General features: G+C 31.5%; 1 protein-coding gene across 1 annotated transcript in view; it reads right to left on the bottom strand.

Annotated features, from left to right (window-relative positions):
- Window positions 1-18,986, bottom strand: part of nAChRalpha4 (nicotinic acetylcholine receptor alpha4) — a 198,801-nt gene that overhangs the window by 73,177 nt on the left and 106,638 nt on the right. The window contains exon 5 of the mRNA XM_011499055.1: window positions 4,339-4,519. Coding sequence (XP_011497357.1) covers window positions 4,339-4,519 — 181 coding nt within the window. The remainder of the gene's footprint in view (window positions 1-4,338; window positions 4,520-18,986) is intronic.

Here is an 18,986-nt window from a genome sequence, read left to right on the forward strand (position 1 = left end):
AAAAAAAAATAAAAATGTAGATGATAACAATAGAAGTAGAAACAAAGAACGATGAATGAAGGATGAACGTCAATGTATAAAAAACACTGTCATACAAAAGGTGAACAAAAATACATGAATATAATATATAAATATGTATATGCGCATTATATAATAAGATGTTCAATGTCGCATCTCATAAACGAACGAACGAGTGGAGAAAATCAATATATATATATATATATATATATATATATATATATATATATATATATATATATATATGCATATATTTAATTATAAATAAAATATATAAATATATGTATATATAATTATAAAAATACATGTGAAATTCTACAGTATACTCTGCAAATTAAATAGCTCATTTCTCTAGTAATAGCTGTTTTGTGTAATTAAAAAAATAAACATGAAAATACATTTGCAATTATAAATAGTCTTGAAATTTACATGAGAACATCTAATTCGTATTTTCTTTGTATTTCTTAATTTTTCTTATTTTATCGGTCGTAAGTAATTGTTATGCTTCTATTAGAATTATATATATTATATCGAAAATTTGTAATAAATGAACGAGAAATGCAGTTAATTGTATTATAGACAATTAAATGGATTGATGTTATTGAATAATATTCGTATATATTATTGTAGAATTATAATTAGAGTATTTTATCTCAAGTTAAAGACATAATTTACAATTTATTAATAAATTAAAAGATCCAGCTGTACATTTGTTATTAATTATTGAATTAATAAACAGAGTCTGGTATACTTGTAAAAATCACAGGTATATAACCTCGAGGGAAAATCTACGCATACAAACCCACATGTTTCATATATATATATATATATATATTTTTTTTTTGGGTTGTGTGTGTGCGTGTACTTTTGTGTGTGTGTGTGTGTGTGTGTGTGTGTGTGTGTGTGTGTGCATATGTATATAAAGAATGGAACAAGAGCAGAACAGCAATATCCGTTATACGTAAAAATACGTTCATCCAAAACGTCAAATTGCTTTTAGACGAAAATGTTAAAATGAAAAACAACGCAAAGGAAATAAACAATACATGAGTAAGTCTGAATCAATGGCCGCTTTGCATTAATAAAAACAGAAAGAAAAAAGAAAAACAAACAAAACTCTTTCGGGATAAGCTTTCGGCACCTTGAAGCCGTCATAGGTCCAGGAGCCTAACTTCAAAACGCAGGTCTGTACGTCGTATGGAAAGAACTCAACGTCGATGGAGCAGGAGGACTTATAAACTGCTGGTGGCTGCCAGACGACTAATCCTGAATAGTAGACGGTGGCCTTGGTCATCAGCGTCACCTCGTAGTTGCCGTCGGCGCTGCGAACACCGTAACAAAAAAAACAAGCCCTGGGTGATACCACGCTCACGCTCTCGCTCTCGCTCTCTCTCTCTCTCTCTCTCTCTCTCTATCTCTTTGTCTCTCTTTGTCTCTCTCTCTCTCTCTCTGTCGGCGCAACCACCTATTTCTCATTCGTAGCGTCAAGTTTCGTTTTGTTACATATTTCCTTCCCAACTCCCCTTCTTTTCTTATTCATTCGCCTCCTGGACATTTCGTGCACATATACTCGTATTTTTATCCATATTTATTGCTCTTTATTATAATTATACCTTTAACTATGACAATAGTATCGTTATTTTAAAAACGTAAATCATATAGTTCGGCGTTCGAGTCAAACAGTCTTTAGTGTTCCAATGAATTTCACGAACAGATTTATTATTTAGAGATGTATTATCTTGTTTAGAAGAATAATCTAATAAATTATTCATTTGTTATTGTATTTAATTCGCTGTGTTATAGAATGTTTACTTGTTGCTTTATTAAACACGATGAGCCACTTGTATATACGTAATTATAGTATATTTGCTAATTTCAAGGAATTTTAATGCATCGTAGTTCCCTATTATCAAATTTATCTATTAATTCGCTTACACGTCATTGTAAAATCAATTGAACGAGTTCGAGAAAGAAATTTGTATGAGACTGTACAAAAAATATGTTATTTGTATATATAAAAAATTGTTGTTTATAGTAATATATATTTGTATATCTAAAAAATATCTAATTGGAAAAAAATTTAATGATATTTAAATTATACGAAGGATGTTGTATTTAAGAATTTAATGTAAATATACTAGTGATAAAAAGGATTAATCATGATTTATTTTTAAAAACAATTAAGAACAATATATATATATATATATATATATATAGATTTATTGTTGTTGCTATTTTGAATGAATCGATAATTTTATAATGCATGATCAACAAGTGAATTAATACTACTGTCAATGATATTAACAAAACCATAGTTTTCAAGATATTTATAAGATTAGATTTAATGAAATGTATCGCGTCCAGGAGGTTCTCGTATGGTTGATATCGCATATTTCGTTGTCTCAGTTTATGAAACATCGAAACACACCATATATGAAATTATTGAAAAGAGTAGTATAGAATGTGTGTGCGTCAGTATTAAGAATAATTGAGAGCATATTAATATATAATGTAAGTACGTAGCCAACTTGCAATATAATCTAAAAAGAGATAAAACACATCGCAGAACACACACTCTAATGCAGCTATCGATTAGAGGGTTGGATGTAGTATTATCGTTTTGTTAATGGTGGGTGGTTTATGGTGTGGTGTTGGAGGCTAAGGAAGGTGTTATTTGTCTAAATGTTAAATTATTGTCAAAAAGTAGGCGGATAAGAAGTGGTGCATCTCTATCAACATTACATCTAATGAATTAGCATAAAAGATTTTTAAATCAACAAACACGTTTATAGATTATTGCTGATAATATGCAAATGCTAATAATCGGAATAGAGAGATTGAATAGGTGAAATTTTGAAGAAAACGCTCCACTTCCTCTTGCGCGAGTCACGAGAGAGAATAAATAACGAATAAAAAAAGAGGGGAATAACAGTGATGGTTGTTATGCAGTGTGCATTGTTTGCGCGTGCTTTGCTTTCCGCACCATAAATATTGCACCCTGCGTGGTGTTAATAATAATAATACTAAAAGTAGTGAGGTGTTAGAGGCTATATTATTAGATTAGTTAACAATAGTATTAGCAATATTAGTATGACTAGTAGTAATATTAGTAATGGTATTGGTAGTACATGTAGTAGTAGTAGTGGTAGTGGTGGTAGTAGTAGTAATAGTAGTAGTAGTGGTGGTGGTAGTAGTATCAGTAGTAGTAACAATCGTAGTAGTAACAATCGTAGTAGTACTAGTAGCAGTAGTAGTAGTAGTAGTAGTAGTAGTAGTAGTAGTAGTAGTAGTAGCTATAATAGTTCTAATAGTGGTAATCGTGATGATTGTGATGATGATGATGATGATGATGATGATGATGATGATAGTAATACTAGTAGTAGTATTGGTATTAGTAGTAGCGGTAGCGGTAGTGGTAGCGGTAATAGTAGTGGTAACAATTCTAGTAGTAATAAAAGTAATAGCGGCAGTAGAATTGGTTATATGCGCGGCTGTAAAGTCAAGAGGGGCAAGAAGAGTATATAATACATACTAGATAAGAAAGTGACAGAATAGTATACAATACAGGGAGCTTTACTAGTCATATACTCTCACACAGCGTCGCCATACGTGTGGGCCATCGCGTTGGATGGCCATCGTTCGTTTGCTTATCTTACATAGACATAACGTGGTTTCAACTTCATAATAGTTGCATACATAGATGCATATATAGATAAACATATGAATTCGTTATGATATATAAATATCCATACATGAACACACAGGGGATGCTGTCATTAATAAAGTGGTGTGCGCGCGCGCGCGCGTGTTTGCGTGTGCGTGCGTGTCCGTGTCCGTGTGCGTGTGCGTGTGCGTGCGTGCGTGTGTGTGTGTGTGTGTCCGTGTCCGTGTCCGTGTGCGTGTGCGTGTGCGTGTGCGTGCGTGCGTGTGTGTGTGTGTGTGTCCGTGTCCGTGTCCGTGTGCGTGTGCGTGTGCGTGCGTGCGTGTGTGTGTGTGTGTGTCCGTGTCCGTGTCCGTGTGCGTGTGCGTGTGCGTGCCGAAGCCCGCGCATCCTCATCCCACGTTCAGTCCTGTGATTTTCTGTGCATGTGACTTGCGCGCTGACGGATCCCTACTTATAAATATATAGAGTGCGCTCTGGAGTGGCGGGAACGACGAGCAAGGACCGCAAGATCCTTTGGAGGTGCGCGCAGATTGACCGTTTGGCCCTGGGGACGAGCCGAGGCGCGAGATGGCGACTACGGACTTATGCGACGGCGACTACTTGGGCGCCTATCGGCGCTTCCTCGAGCACTTCACTATCATGCATTGCGCGTTTACCTTGAAGCCGTCGTAGGTCCACGAACCGAACTTGAGTACGCAGGTCTGCTCGTCAAAAGGGAAGTACTCGACGTCGATTTCGCAGGAGGACTTGTATATCGCTGGCGGCTTCCACTCGACCAAGCCCTGGTGGTAGATGGTGGCCTTCGTGGCCAAGGTCACCTCGAAGTTTCCGTCCGCGCTGCGAGCGAGCACATTAGTGGTTCTGGGCGCTGCGGCGGTCGAGAGAGCTTACTTTGTACTTTCCGATTTTTCAGTCGGAGTGCCCTGACTTATCATTCCTTTAGCCGCTCTTTGACACAGCCTTTCGCCATTCCTCGGGCGTATCAGCCGAGGGCTGGGAAGCCGGGGATCCGCCGTCCCCGAGCGCGCTCATTGGGTAAAAGGGATATTCGATTTTCTTACCGTTCTATCGGCTAATCGAATACCGCTAGTTATGCCGCTTGTGCGAGTGAACTTTAATGCGCTCGGCGCGGTGCATCAGCCGTGACGCGATGAATAACTGATTCGTATGGGTATTTTCAATTTACGTCTCGACTGCGTTTATTTACTCTCGTATTCAATAATATAAGCCTTGATAGATATTTAATTAAAATCAATTATTCACGGCCGAGGGGGCAAAATAGTTAGTCGGAAAAACTAATTTGCATGCACTCGTAAAATCGGAAAATTGTGAAAGATAATGGCCGTTGGTAAATTGTCGGGACATGAAATTTAATACAATATCAACACTCGATCGACGGCTCTGTTAAAAAGAGACGGAACGAAAGAGAGCTCCAACATTTTAACCCTACGTCGCAGTTATAAACTTTTTTCTTACTTTAATATTCGTTTGATGCGTTTGATGTTTGTTGGATGAAAAGTTTTACCTAACGTCATAGCGAAATACGCGCATTCACGAATCAATGTGCTCCAGCGTTATTCTAATACATCTTGTGTCTTATGTCTGGAGTTTGAAAAAAAACAAATATCACTGTTTTACCCAATGATTGATACAATAGTGTACTGCTACGAGCAGATGAAATATGCATGAAATAAAGATCGATATTTGATTTACGGGCATAAATTTTTGCCGCATACCCATTATTTTACAATTATTTCTCCTTTCACCTCGAGACAATATTTTTATTACGGATTTCGCACAAGCGCACTTGGGCTCTCATTATGCATGATATAACATGTCTTGTCACTTGCATTTTCATGTCAGAGTCCAAGATAAAATTCCAGCAGAGGCTAATGCAAAATTACTTAATAGGAGATGTTTGACCAACAGAATTAAACAAGGAATGTTCCAACACTCGGCCATCGAATGCATAGTTTCAAGAACAAACAATGATCATCAATTATTTACAATAATATAATATATTGATAATTTCGTCATTATTGCTTTTGTTGCAAATACTTAGCCTTAGTCTGGTACCTATTTTCATAATCTATTTTTATTATTTTTTTTTCATATCGCTCGGATTCTCCGTTTCGAAGAATAATGAATCACAGTCGTTGATTATGTGTTGTGTGAAAAAAGTGTTGTACAGACTTGATTTTCAACCAATTCTTACGTTATCTGATTCGGATTCGTTATCAGCTTCGGATACGAACTTCTCTAAATTCATAACAATGAATTGATACATGAAATTTTGGATTTATCAATGCAACTATGAAATTATAAATATTATTTAATTCGTTATACATAAATACTCGAGTTATACATCTTTCTGTAAAGTGCTAACAAATAGAATAGATGTCAGTTAATTAGAATTTTCACTATTAGAAATATTTATTAGGAGTTGTAAGCGTAATCACTAATTACATTGATATATCATTTTAATTATCTTTATAAAGGAGTAAAATAAAAAAAAATATATATAATTTTCATTGAAAAATCTTGGAAAACCATGCTATGCTACAACATTCAAATTATCGGTATTTATTTCTGTATTTCATTTGCAATTAGTTCACTTTGTTCATTAACTAAACGAAGGAATATTTAGGCCAATAATTGTATCTTTATCAACGACATTACTTTATTTCCAAATTGGCCTTTCCATATGCATTATCCTTTCGCACTTCATTTTCATGAACAGGAAATTTGATTTTCCGAGTGGAAAGTAACGTCTTACCGCATTTGCCGCACTTTTTATTAATTTCATAATCAGTTATCTATTAATATATAACATTCATTGTTTAACCACTTACGACGTTTAGCTACATTAACTATATATTTGTAAATATATTAGATATATATATATATATATATATATATATATATATATATATTTAGAAAAAACGAAAAGCTTTCATTTTCAGTTTTGTATCTTTTATTATAAGCTTATTGACGGATCGTAAAAATACTTTTTTCTAATACATTTCAATCGATTGTTTACCATTTTCAACTAACAAAATAAATAGTTTTAAAAATATTTTATAGTTTTTTCAATGATTATCGTGTAAATTGAAACAAACATTAATAATAATTTTTGTAATTTTCTAATTTAATAGGATTTATAATTTCAACGAAAATTCACAATTCATTCTAATCGTCAATACCTTTTACGAAAAGAATTACAAGTCATAGTACAATTGATTTTCTTTTTAAAGTTGAAAATATTCTAAGAAAAGAAAATGGCTAGTCAGGTTCAATCCTCCGTAGTACGTGTAATAGTAATGAAAAGTTTAAAACTAAAAATGCCCGTATTGCTTGCTTTTAATTGCAAAAATCAATTAATTCATTTCACGTGAATAAAAATTCGACTAAGTTGACATGACCGCATAAAGAAAAATATCCAAATAATAATAATAATAATAATTGACCATTAAAATTTCATTCGATTGGTATTGTTTTAATATTATTTCAATTTTATTAGCTTGTTTTAAATAGAAAAACGATAGATTTAAACAAACATCACCGATGCAAAGTCACTAATACGTTATCAGTGCAGTCGCTTGTGCGCCTGTTTAGCTGGATAAACAAGACTTGCCCCAAGGACGCGATACGTAAAGCCCGACAAGAGTATAGCATGATACACGTAAAGCAGAAGCTTAAAGCATCTGATATACTATAGGTGGGCGAGTGGGTGGATTGGTGTGCGTGGGTACGAGGGTGAGGGAGAAAAGGGACAGAAAATTAACGGAAAGTGGAGTTTAGGGTTAATCAGCTTCGGTTCTGTTGCTTTGACATTGGACGCGTCTGTTGGTAGGATTTGCTCTGGAATATTGGTGCAGAGCAAGCACCATGTTTTTTTTTTCCTCGAATACATGTATTTTCTAATGCTCGTGTCATTCGTTACAACACTTTCTCTCACCCCTCTACCTCTTCCCGTCCTTTATAATTGCACTTGCATCGCTTCTAGTTGATTTCATCGCAATTGCTACCGTATTTATAAGCTATGACTATGAATTTGATTAAATATAATTACTATTTTGCATTGTAAAATTTATAATATGATATAGATTAAGAGAATTATTCTTTTAAATCTACATAATAGAATATTTTCGTCTTATTCGTTTATATATGGCTTACCAATGATATCGTAATAAAAGTTTTACACCTTGTATAAGAGTCTTTAAATGACAACAAAAATGTTAGATGATTAAGAATAACGAAATAATAGTCAATTAATCAAGCAGTATTTTCATTAAACAAAAGTAAAATATTAATTTTCCATTTTATTTTAAAGTGTGCGTGAAGTTTTTAAAATTTATTTTAAAAATTATATGTACAGGATTTATTAGTATTTACATAATAATTTTATTTTAAATACACTGACTGATTGTATAATATCTATTTTATATTAATAAAATTCAATATATATATATATATATATATATATAGATTTAACCAACATATATTTAAAATAATTACAGCAAATATTTTGATATATTTACGATTAGTATACTATGAAGTATTTTTGCTACATAATTCTGTTATAATTATTTACAATAGAAATGTAAGAACCAAAAATGTGATCGCCAAAAGTGAAATGCTGAAATGCTCTTTACTCCAAGCCACATCTCTCTCTCTCTCTCTCTCTCTCTCTCTCTCTGTCTTTCTATCTCTCTTTCTATCTCTCTATGTATCCGCTTCATGTCCTTGTCATTTCTCCGATACACTACCTCGCTCGACAATTTACATATACTCCACGATTCGCGTCGAGGGCGTTTTCACCTCGCATTCTCCTATATTAGGACGTGAAATTGCAGTTTCCTATTGCGAGAACTTTCATTAGACCGGTATAGCATCATATTGTGACTGCTGTTTTAAAATTCACTTTCAGGAAATGCTGAAAGATGAAAGAGAAAGTGCACGACTTATCGTTTCTACAATTTCGGCTAGTCTTTTTTGCATTATTGCTTCGTTAGATTTCGGAAATCGACGAATTAAGAAGCAATTGAGTTGACGCAGAAATTAGTCAGTTACGAGTAGTTGAATCAAATAATTTGTCATTTTCCAGCGGCCGTTGTTCCTCTGTATTTACACATACGTAATCAGGATTCAATTGCTTGCTACAAAGAATTTTTCATACTTTGAAAAATCGTCTTTTAACACATGTGTAAATGCCAGTATTACTTTTTCAAATTTTATATGTAATTTAAGCTGTTATGCCATTTATTTTATTTCTAATTGGTAATAAAAGTCAAATTAATAAAATAATTTTAAGAAATCTAAATGTACCTCCATGCCTTTTAAAAATAATCATATTTTTACTATTTGAAAAGCAGCGACTGAAAATGAAATTAAACTTTTCAAAAATTTACTCCGTTACTCATTATTAAAAAAAAAATGGCTTTCTTAGAATATTATAATGATTGTTAATAATAAAAATTATTTCATGCATTGTGCATATTTCAGGTAGTTACTAACTATATTTATATGAAACATTAGAAAAATAATGCTCTAAATTTTCCTTAAATTTTGCAAGAATAAACATGGATTATTTTATAATGTTAAAAAGAAAATATTTTGTTTTAATTACATTAAATACTTTCAAGAATATAATAAGATATAAGAAAAATTAATTTGTTAAAGAAAAATATAGACAGACTGAAATCATTTTATGCAAAAAAAAAAAAAAAAAAAAAAACCTCCAATACCACGTGGACCAATTCACTTAGCGTATTTTTAGGCAATTCGATGTCACTTCATATTCTTTTAGTTTTTGACACTTATGCTGTTTTATCATACTCGAAGCTTCTTTATGTAAAATATGATTAATGCATAAGTAATAAGTATAACTTAACATGGACAGAACTTAATATCGTTATTTTATTCATATATAAAGATGTCCTGTGTTATCTTCGTTTTTTTTGTTATTTAAATTCATAAGAATATCATCTAAAATCTATAAATTTATGATTTTTAATTTTTAATAAATCGCAATTTATGTATATAACATTAAATTATTAAATTAGTTATTTATTATTTATTTAGCAATTTTAATAACAACATTCTAAAATGATTTCAAACAAGAAGAATTTACTGCTTATGAATTTTCTTGAGACTCTAAATTATTGTTTTTTTTTTTTTTTTTTTTTTTTTTTTTTTTTAGTATTAATTAAACTTGAAATATTTATAATATATTTAATTAGTTAAACTATATTTAATAATATATAATGTAATACAATTAAAGTAATTGTATTAACTATATATTTAATTGTTAATTGTATATTTAAATAGAGTCAAAGTAACTTCTACAATAGCTTTACGTGCAAATTTAGCTTTTCTTATTTACTAAGAATTTATTTATTTGTGAGTTTAGTAAATAATATTGTTCTATCTTGTATTTTCTTTTATTGTTTCTTCAATAATTCTTTAAGTCTCGATCGAGCGATACAAAAGTATCAAAGCGACAGAAGATAATTTACAAATAATTTAATGAAGCTATAAATTATCAGATTAAATTGTTAATTCCTAGTATTATTATAATATCGGAATGTAAAAAATTCTTATATGAATATTTACTTCTTTCCATTAATCACAATATCCGTAATTAAATGATTGAAAGCGAAAGATGGCACAGTATATTCTTTAATTTTACTATAAATTACATGAACCTAATTCGTATTAATTGACATTTTAAAAAAGTTATATCAGTGATGTAATTATATTTGATTTACTTAGTCTACTGGTAATAAAATATATAAGGGAGTGATTGTGTTTTAAGTTGTCTCCTATTTATATTCTCTCATTCTGCAAAACTCTTTCTATTTTATTGGATTGAAAGATGACTTTTATGATTGCGTCAAGCCAGTATTTGACAAACTTAAAAGCATAGGAGTATATTTGAAGGAGTGACTTTTGTTTTCTGAATTTTATTCCGTGCAAGCCGTAATTTTTTAAAGATGTTTAAAGAGAATAAGAGAATGAAATTTACAGACTATTTAGGTGTGTATATATGGCACCTTCTCGTTTCCCACTTTCCTCCCTTTCTGCTTTCGAAAGACCGTCCAATATTTTCTCTCGGCTGAAATTACATCAAGAGCTTGCTTAAAGTATTCGGAGGGGCTTATTTTTCAAGAGCTTGCGCATTTTACGCTTTCCTTCTTTTCATTCTAAAGAACTAACTTCAGCACTTTTTATTAGTTTTCTGTAAATGAAGATTTGTAGTTTTCAGGTGTATAAGAGCGCGAGAAAGATATATAATTACGCACTGAGTAAATATTATTTTCATAGAAATTTTTCAAACTTTCTATCGAAATTCATTACACGAGATTAAATACTTCAAATAGACTCCGCTTTGGATAAGTAATTTTTTCTAATATTTGATCTTTATTGTATTATTATAAGAATTACGTTTGTAATATTAGATAAAATTGACGTGTTAGTCAAACTTGTTATTCATATAGATAAGATTTATATATATATATATATATATATATAAATTGATGATGATAAATTGATAAACGTAAGAGAAAATAGCCGATAAGTTAAATTTATTATATATGTACACATATATAATATAATGTAAAAGATATAATGTTAACTCTCCACTAATACTTTAATGATAATCCAAGACTATTTTCGTTTAGACGCTTTCATTTGACAAAGATTTATATTACACAATAAAAGATATTAGGGCAAATAAAAGATATCACGATTTACATTATGAAAAAGTATTGATACGTCTTTTTACTATTATTTACCTTAAAAAACAAGTTATATATTTAGTGGATAAATTAAAAGTTTTTTTCTATCAGTCTACAAAAAAATATCGTTTAATTTTCTATAAGTTTTAAGTAAGAATTTTTTTTAAACTTTTTGCCTTACTTTATTATTAAAAATATTAATTATTCGCAATTGTGTAATGATTTTCTAATTTGATTTATTATTGTAGAACGGAATGTCAAATAAGTGAAAGGTTATTTTCTTTGTGTATACTTATCTCATATTAAATTAATGGGCGAAAAAAGGATTTATCTTCTAAATCTAGATTTTAATTAGTAAGTTTTACTTTAAATTTCATTTAAGAAACTCTTGGCACTTTAATCCAGAATGTAACAATAGACATTTGATCAAAATCATTGTTCATTATTATATGGTTTATCTTAATACAATTAAAGGAGTTTATTTTTATGATCGTAAGGCTTTTAAACGTTTGCATACGTAATAAAGTGTGAGTGTAATATATAATGGAATATGCTTGCAAATTGAAGTTGCTATGATAATTGACATTTCAGAAACTAGTAATTGTATCGTGGAACCAGTGGTGAAAGAAAAAAATGTGATAAAAAGAACAACAAATTTTATCATCCATGTTTAAAATGCCTACGTATGGAAAAAATTTTTAATGTATTAGCGTGAAAAATTTGAAGTGTGCATTAGAAAATATTTGAAAACTGTATATATCGAGGATTAGAATGTCAGTATTTAAAGAACAGGGGAAAATCCTCATGGCTCACTAAAATTATCCAGGCAGAAAGAGCGAGTATCTGAAATTCCATTTCGTGCCAAACTTTCGTAAATCGAAAGTGTGGAAACGCTTTTTATATCGTAACGGAGACAATGCAATGGCCGTCGGCATCGACTCAAAATCCGATGAGCTCGATTACATTGACGAGTAGAAGTGGAAGGGAATTCCGAGTCTTCGCATAATCCCGCCAAGGGACTCAATAAGGAGTGGTCGAAAGGGCCGAAAAGAGATGGGACTCGTCGGTGGCGAGCGGTGGCGGAATTTCGCCTCGATTTGCCTCGGGGGTGTGCTTTGCATTTCAACTGCTTCATTGATCGCGTTTTCCTCGTCGCTACCCATTGCTATTCATCTATAGCCACGAGCTTCTGGACAATGTCACCCCCACCTACATTTGGCTTGTCAATATTCATTCGCGGGGCTTCACCGTCTCGAAAGAATGTTCGCAGCGCCCCCGATATGACCAGGGCTCGGAGCCTGCGTGACCAGATTTTCGGGCGGGGGCCGAACTTCTTTTCACGACGAAGTGGCGGTGGGCTCGTCTTAAAAATATAGTCATCATCCTCGATATTCGCAGCAGTGTAATAAATGGCAATGGCATCTTAAATCGAAAGAGAATGGCAATACATTATGTGCTGATGTGGATTCACCGATGTGGATTTATGGAGCCACTGCAAATATAAATCTGGCATACCTCATTGAGTGTCTAATTGTATGTTTGCATAAATTAGGGGTTCATTTGGCTTGTTGAAGTAGTTTATAGCCAAATTCTTGGGGAATATATTTTTCAAGTTTTAGAATTTAAGATGGAGGGACGCGAAGGGTAAAGGAGAAGTATAACATCGAACACTGCAATGGTCGTTAGCTTTAAAACCACCTATCATGAAATTTTTTTCTTGTTTTCTATTTGCGAGTGAGATCACGCAATGAGAAATTAATTTATCGATTTAATTCAACTGCCATTTACGACTAATAATTCTCTTCGAAAAAGACGTCATTGTATCATTTTTAATGTAAAATATAAGGAGAATTTTGTACTTTTCGTCATTTGTCTGCGTTTTTTCTTCTTTGAAAGCACAATTTTCACGTTATAAATAAGTAATTGATGATAAATATTCATGTAAAGTTAAACTGCCTATAAATTTTCTTTCGAACAAGCTATGAATGTTATTGTTTCTCTCAATTTGTACATTCAGTCGCAAACTATTATATATATACATACACACATAATAATAATAATAATAATAATAATAATAATAATAATAATAATTTATACATTAAAATATAAAATATAAAATATAAAATATTAAGGTACGATAATAATATTGATGATATTAGAAGAATATTTAATAATAAATTATTGTTCATGCTTGCCAAATGTCCTCGGATGCTTATGAAAATTTCATAAGTTTTGCCGATTATTTGCATTAAAAAAAAAAACAAATTTCGACATGTCTGAAAAATGTTTTTTAAATAGCTATTATACACAAATATTACGATACTTATATAAATCACTAAAATTACTATGTATTAGTCATCGTATAAAATCAGTTTTATATTTATTTAAATCAAGCTATAGGAATGATTTCTTTAAATGAGTATATTTTAGGCAATACAGAGCTCGATTAACAACTGCCAGCCATGAAGATTCGAGAAACTCTTCAATAACAACGATTCGTGCAAATAATAGAAAAAGAAAATATATATGCAGTTGCCGCAATTGGTATGAATAGAATCGTACGATTACGTAAGTGCAGGTGAAATGGAGAATTAATAAATTTTTTTTAAAATGTCGCTAAACTGCACCGCGACTACGAACGAGTGGAACTTTAGCACTTGCGCCTCTTATTAAGCCATTGAGATGAACACTTGAAGCGATGCTGGTTACTGTCATTGTGCGAGAAATTTCGATTCTGCAGCTTCACGACAAAAGAAAAATTAAGTAAACGCGACTGGGCAGGACGGTTAGCGGGCGAGAGCTAAAGCGCACACACGCAAGGGCGTGAAAAGAGATAAAACGAAAAATAGAAGCTTAAAGACGAGGTCGAACTTGTCATGTGCGAAGGCGTACGTAGCGGAAAGAGGATACACGTATACACGTACACGTAAAGGAAGATACAGCGGGAGCGATCGTTGATCGTTGCGGCATGAGAGGGGAAGGCATAAAAAGAGAATGGAGCGGCTGACTTAGCAGAGAGTGCGCTCCTTTTGTCGCACAATGGGCTTCGGTTCGTGCTTCATGCTACATTCTTAACCTCTGTTTCTTTCTCTCTGTCTCCCTTCTCGCTCACCCTGCTCTCTCCTCACACCTGTCCCCCTCATCGTCGCGCCCCTCGTTACCGCCCCATCACGTCCCGCCCCACCTCCACCTGTATCAGCGTACTTTGGTGCCGACGATAGCACGTCTTTTGCTCAACTATCGACGCCCTACCCTACCCACCTTACTTCCAAGCACTTTTATTTCTCCCGCTTTATCCTCTCTTTCTCAGCTCGTTGATATCTCCTACACGAGCTAATCCTTATAAGCGCTAAATACAGGATTCCCCAAAACACTTGCTCCTGCTCTTGGGCATGAGAGGCTCTTCATATCATAATGTGCCATTTATCTTCCATCATCATTCATACCTCCTCGATCGTTGTTCTTTATTTTTTACGTCCAGCACGCCCACTCGTCCCCATTCCGCTCGGGCGCTTTCTCTTAACGATAGAGCACTAAAGATCGCGGAAAACGAGATGGCCGAGGCTTTGTGAGTGAGGGACGGTGGACGGAGGACGGATAACTGGGTGGGTGGCGCGGGGGCGGGGGGTGGGGGAGGGGGAGTACGGCTTACCGTTGTGCGGCAATTCGCTCGAGGCTCCTCCGAAGCTACGACGATACTCGCTATTCGTTTAAAGAGATGAGCGAGGATATGGCCGCAAACGCTTCGAAGTTTCATCCTCACACTTGTTCAACATAGTCCACGTACATGGAGGAGGAGAGTAATGCGTAGAGCGAACAGGACCGGAACATGTAGGTGAAGATAAAAGAGCGATTAAGCTTTACGATTGCGTAATGCTAGACGCTTCGCTGTGCACAATTTGTTTGTTTCCCAAGATGTTCATACGTGTGCGCTTGGCGAAATTCAAACAAACTCTGATTGCGAATTTCCATCTGATAGTCTTCTTTCGTTTTGGTCATTCGCTCTCTTACAAATGTTTCAAGCGGATATTTTCTCCACTCAATTAACAACAGAGACAACAACAACAAAAAAAAAAAAAAAAAAAAAAAAAAAAAAACAGAAAAAAAGGAAAAGGAAGAAAAAGAGAAAAAAAAGTAAGAAAAAACAGAAGAAAAGTCTTATTCTCTGTTTGAACAATTGGCCGACTGTTAGATTGGCAATGAATTCAAGAAAGGGATAAAAGAAGTCGGAATTTTCGATTGTAGGAGCCCTGGTGTACCCCCTTCTCTCTCACTTTAGTTTGAATCGATGGACCCAGGGAAGTTCAATATCCAACCGGAAGCAACTTCAACTCACTGTGCTTACTTTCCACGCTGCAGCCTTACAAGGATTATCCATTGGCTGCCCGACTTCAATGCTTTTCAATATTATTCAACTTGACCTCGATGACTACGAGAGCGTAATATAAAGTTTCCATGTTAAGCTATGTCGACTTCATTGCAATGTGACCTATTTAATAGTACGTGAATATATCAAAGGCGTACTTTAATAAATATGGGATTGAATTTGTTCATTTCTTCCTATTTTACTTCACTCGCTAATGCTATTTTTTAACTCTCGAGGGCTTAATTTACTCGATGTTTACTTTATCACTTGATAATATTTACTCGATAATACAATAATTCTTTGCGATTGTTGGTTTCAATTTGCACATCACATCGCGCGTATTTATACATAAAATGATTGTCAGATTTTTTTAGTCTTTATTTTTGTTTGATTATGGTGCTTAGAAAATACTATTGTAACCAAATATATCGTAATGCAAAGTTAATTGAATACAACAAAATTTGATATAACAACAGTGGCAGTCATCATTGTCGGTGTGTCAATATTAAATTCAATTCAAATACAAATGAAATATTGTATTTAATTAAATGCAATTATGTAACACTAATTTAAATATTTGATTGACTTATTTATTAGGCAATTATTGGTTAGTTCCTTTATAATATAATATATTAAAGTATGCGCGAATAAATGTTTATCTAGACATTTATCAGAATTTTAATCACTTTAGAACCATAGCCAATGAGAATATCAATATTTATAAAATCTGCAATTGCAGTCAATCGTTATTTTTATTTGAATTTTCCTTTGATTAGAGAATTTTTAATTTCAACTGAATAAAATTTTTTAAGTAAATTCCCCTTCATTACTGTTATTTTCAATTGTTCTGTTAATCAGCAATTTATAATTATATTAAGACAGACTTGATGCGTTTTCGATAATGACGTATGCTCATATACAAATAAATGTCAATATCAATTTTATCTGATATACTGTTATTTGATATTCCAACCTCAATATTTGCTTTGACATGTTTGCAAAATAAATAATTTTTGTCAAATTCACTCATTTTAAATACTCATTTAATAACATTAACAATTTAATATTTTTATTATTTAAAATTATACATCGTAAAAAATATAGTGAATATTTATATTAATAAAAAAACAAAAAAAAATTTTATTTGGATTTTTGTTAAAAATTATTTTATTTGTAATTTTATTGGCTTTAATTATTAGCTTTAATTACTCACTAATGAAAGTATTGAGATATTTTAATCAAAATTATAAGCCTTTATTTCATGATTATTTTTATCGTGTAATTACTTTTAAATGAATTATTAATTATTTTACTTTATGATGCTCGAATAGAACATTGCATATAACCTAAATGAAAATAAATCTTTTCATTAATAATATCAATATTCATTTTATTTATCATATAATTGTAAATAGAAAATTTTTATTAATAAGAATTACTTTCTATCTATTAATTTTATCTTTATCAATGTTATATATAATCGTAATAATTGTATATATAAATTCTGAATTATTATTAATTATGATAGATGAAAAATTTCATCTGAATGATCTCATTTTTTTTATTGCAAAATCTTTGATACATCGAATATGATGAGCTCATATAACGATGATTGTCAGAATAAAATAGTTTTAAGTCTTCACGCATTACATTTGCGTGTATATAATTGGAAAGGTTAATAGCAAATTTCCTATAGTTTTATATGCCTAATTATTTTCATTTTCTTTTTCTGAGTTTGTACTTACGTTATATCTTTGTAATATTGTGAGCAAAGAAGTTCAACTTATAATATAAAAGTAGCATATAATATAGTAATGACTAATCAGTTTTATTTTAAAATAAACAAGACGAAAATTCTCCAATATTTATTATATATTGACTCTATTTATTAAAAAAATATTTTATTAAAAAATTTCATTAAACTTTACCTAAAAGTCACTTTAATTATGCTTTAAGAGCTTTTTTTTTTAGAACCTTAAAATGTAGTTGAAAAGAATATATAATGAGGTATATTTTATTATATAATAAAATATATGTCATTTTTTAATATCAGGAAAATTTCAGTTTAAGATATAATTACCGTTATTATTTTGAAAATTAAACATTTTACGTATCGTTTTTTTTTCAGAAAAATATTGCAACATCATTTGACTTACAATTCTCAAAGGCTAATGATTTCAATTGAATCTGAAATAGATATAAATTTTTGACAGGACTTAACCGGAATAGTGAAGTTAATACTCGATGACGTGTCATTTATCAAATTCGCATAGTCAGCGGACGAATTTTCGTCTACTTTCCACAGACTTTGTACTACCTCATTAATATCAAAGATTCAGCCTTTTAATTTACATGATGTGTCCCATATTTTCTCTTGTTCAGTAAAATTCACATTAATAAATTTTTATTACAAAATCGGCAATTTTAATAGATGAGATGTTATTCGTGCAATTAAAATTCTTATAATCCGTGAGTTTTATTATACTTCCGTTTATTATTGTTTTTTATTCAATCCATTAATTTTGGTCATTACCAGACTGGGTAACACATTTGATTTTATAAAAATTTTTTACATAAAAATTTCAATTGAATTGGATATTTTATTTTGGTACTTGCAATACCAAATTTTGGAATTATATAACTTTTGATACTATAACTTTAAACATTGCTATGCCATTTGATAAATTCGAATAAAGTAAGAAAGCAATGATATAAGAAATATTAAAAAAAAAAAAAAAAAAAAAAAAACTTGTAAAGAAATTTGCCAGAGTGAAAACACATATTTCTAAACTATTTAGCTTATTTGACTTTCAATTACTTTAGTCAATGCAATAATTGACAATTGGATAAGTTTTTTGTTATTAAAATTACTTGAATTAATAATTTTATAAATATTTTTTAATTTTCTCTTTAATTATTCAGAATAGGAAAAACTCTAACATTGACATTATTTATCACTATTCTCTAGGAACTATTTCTTTTCTTTTTTCCTTTTTTTTTTTTTATAAAAAATCCATAAAAATTGATATAAAATTCATACTTTATAAAATTACAACCTGCGCGTTATTATTCATTCTACCTTGAATGCGAGAACGAATGACATGATATCTTATAAACTTCCGAAACTATGATATAATTAATAATTCGGAAACTTTTGAATAAACTTTTTTTATAATTATGCCGAACTAGATGGAAATCG

This window comes from Ceratosolen solmsi, unplaced genomic scaffold (genome assembly GCF_000503995.2).
Source record: "Ceratosolen solmsi marchali unplaced genomic scaffold, CerSol_1.0 scaffold2, whole genome shotgun sequence".
Lineage (NCBI taxonomy): Eukaryota > Metazoa > Arthropoda > Insecta > Hymenoptera > Agaonidae > Ceratosolen > Ceratosolen solmsi.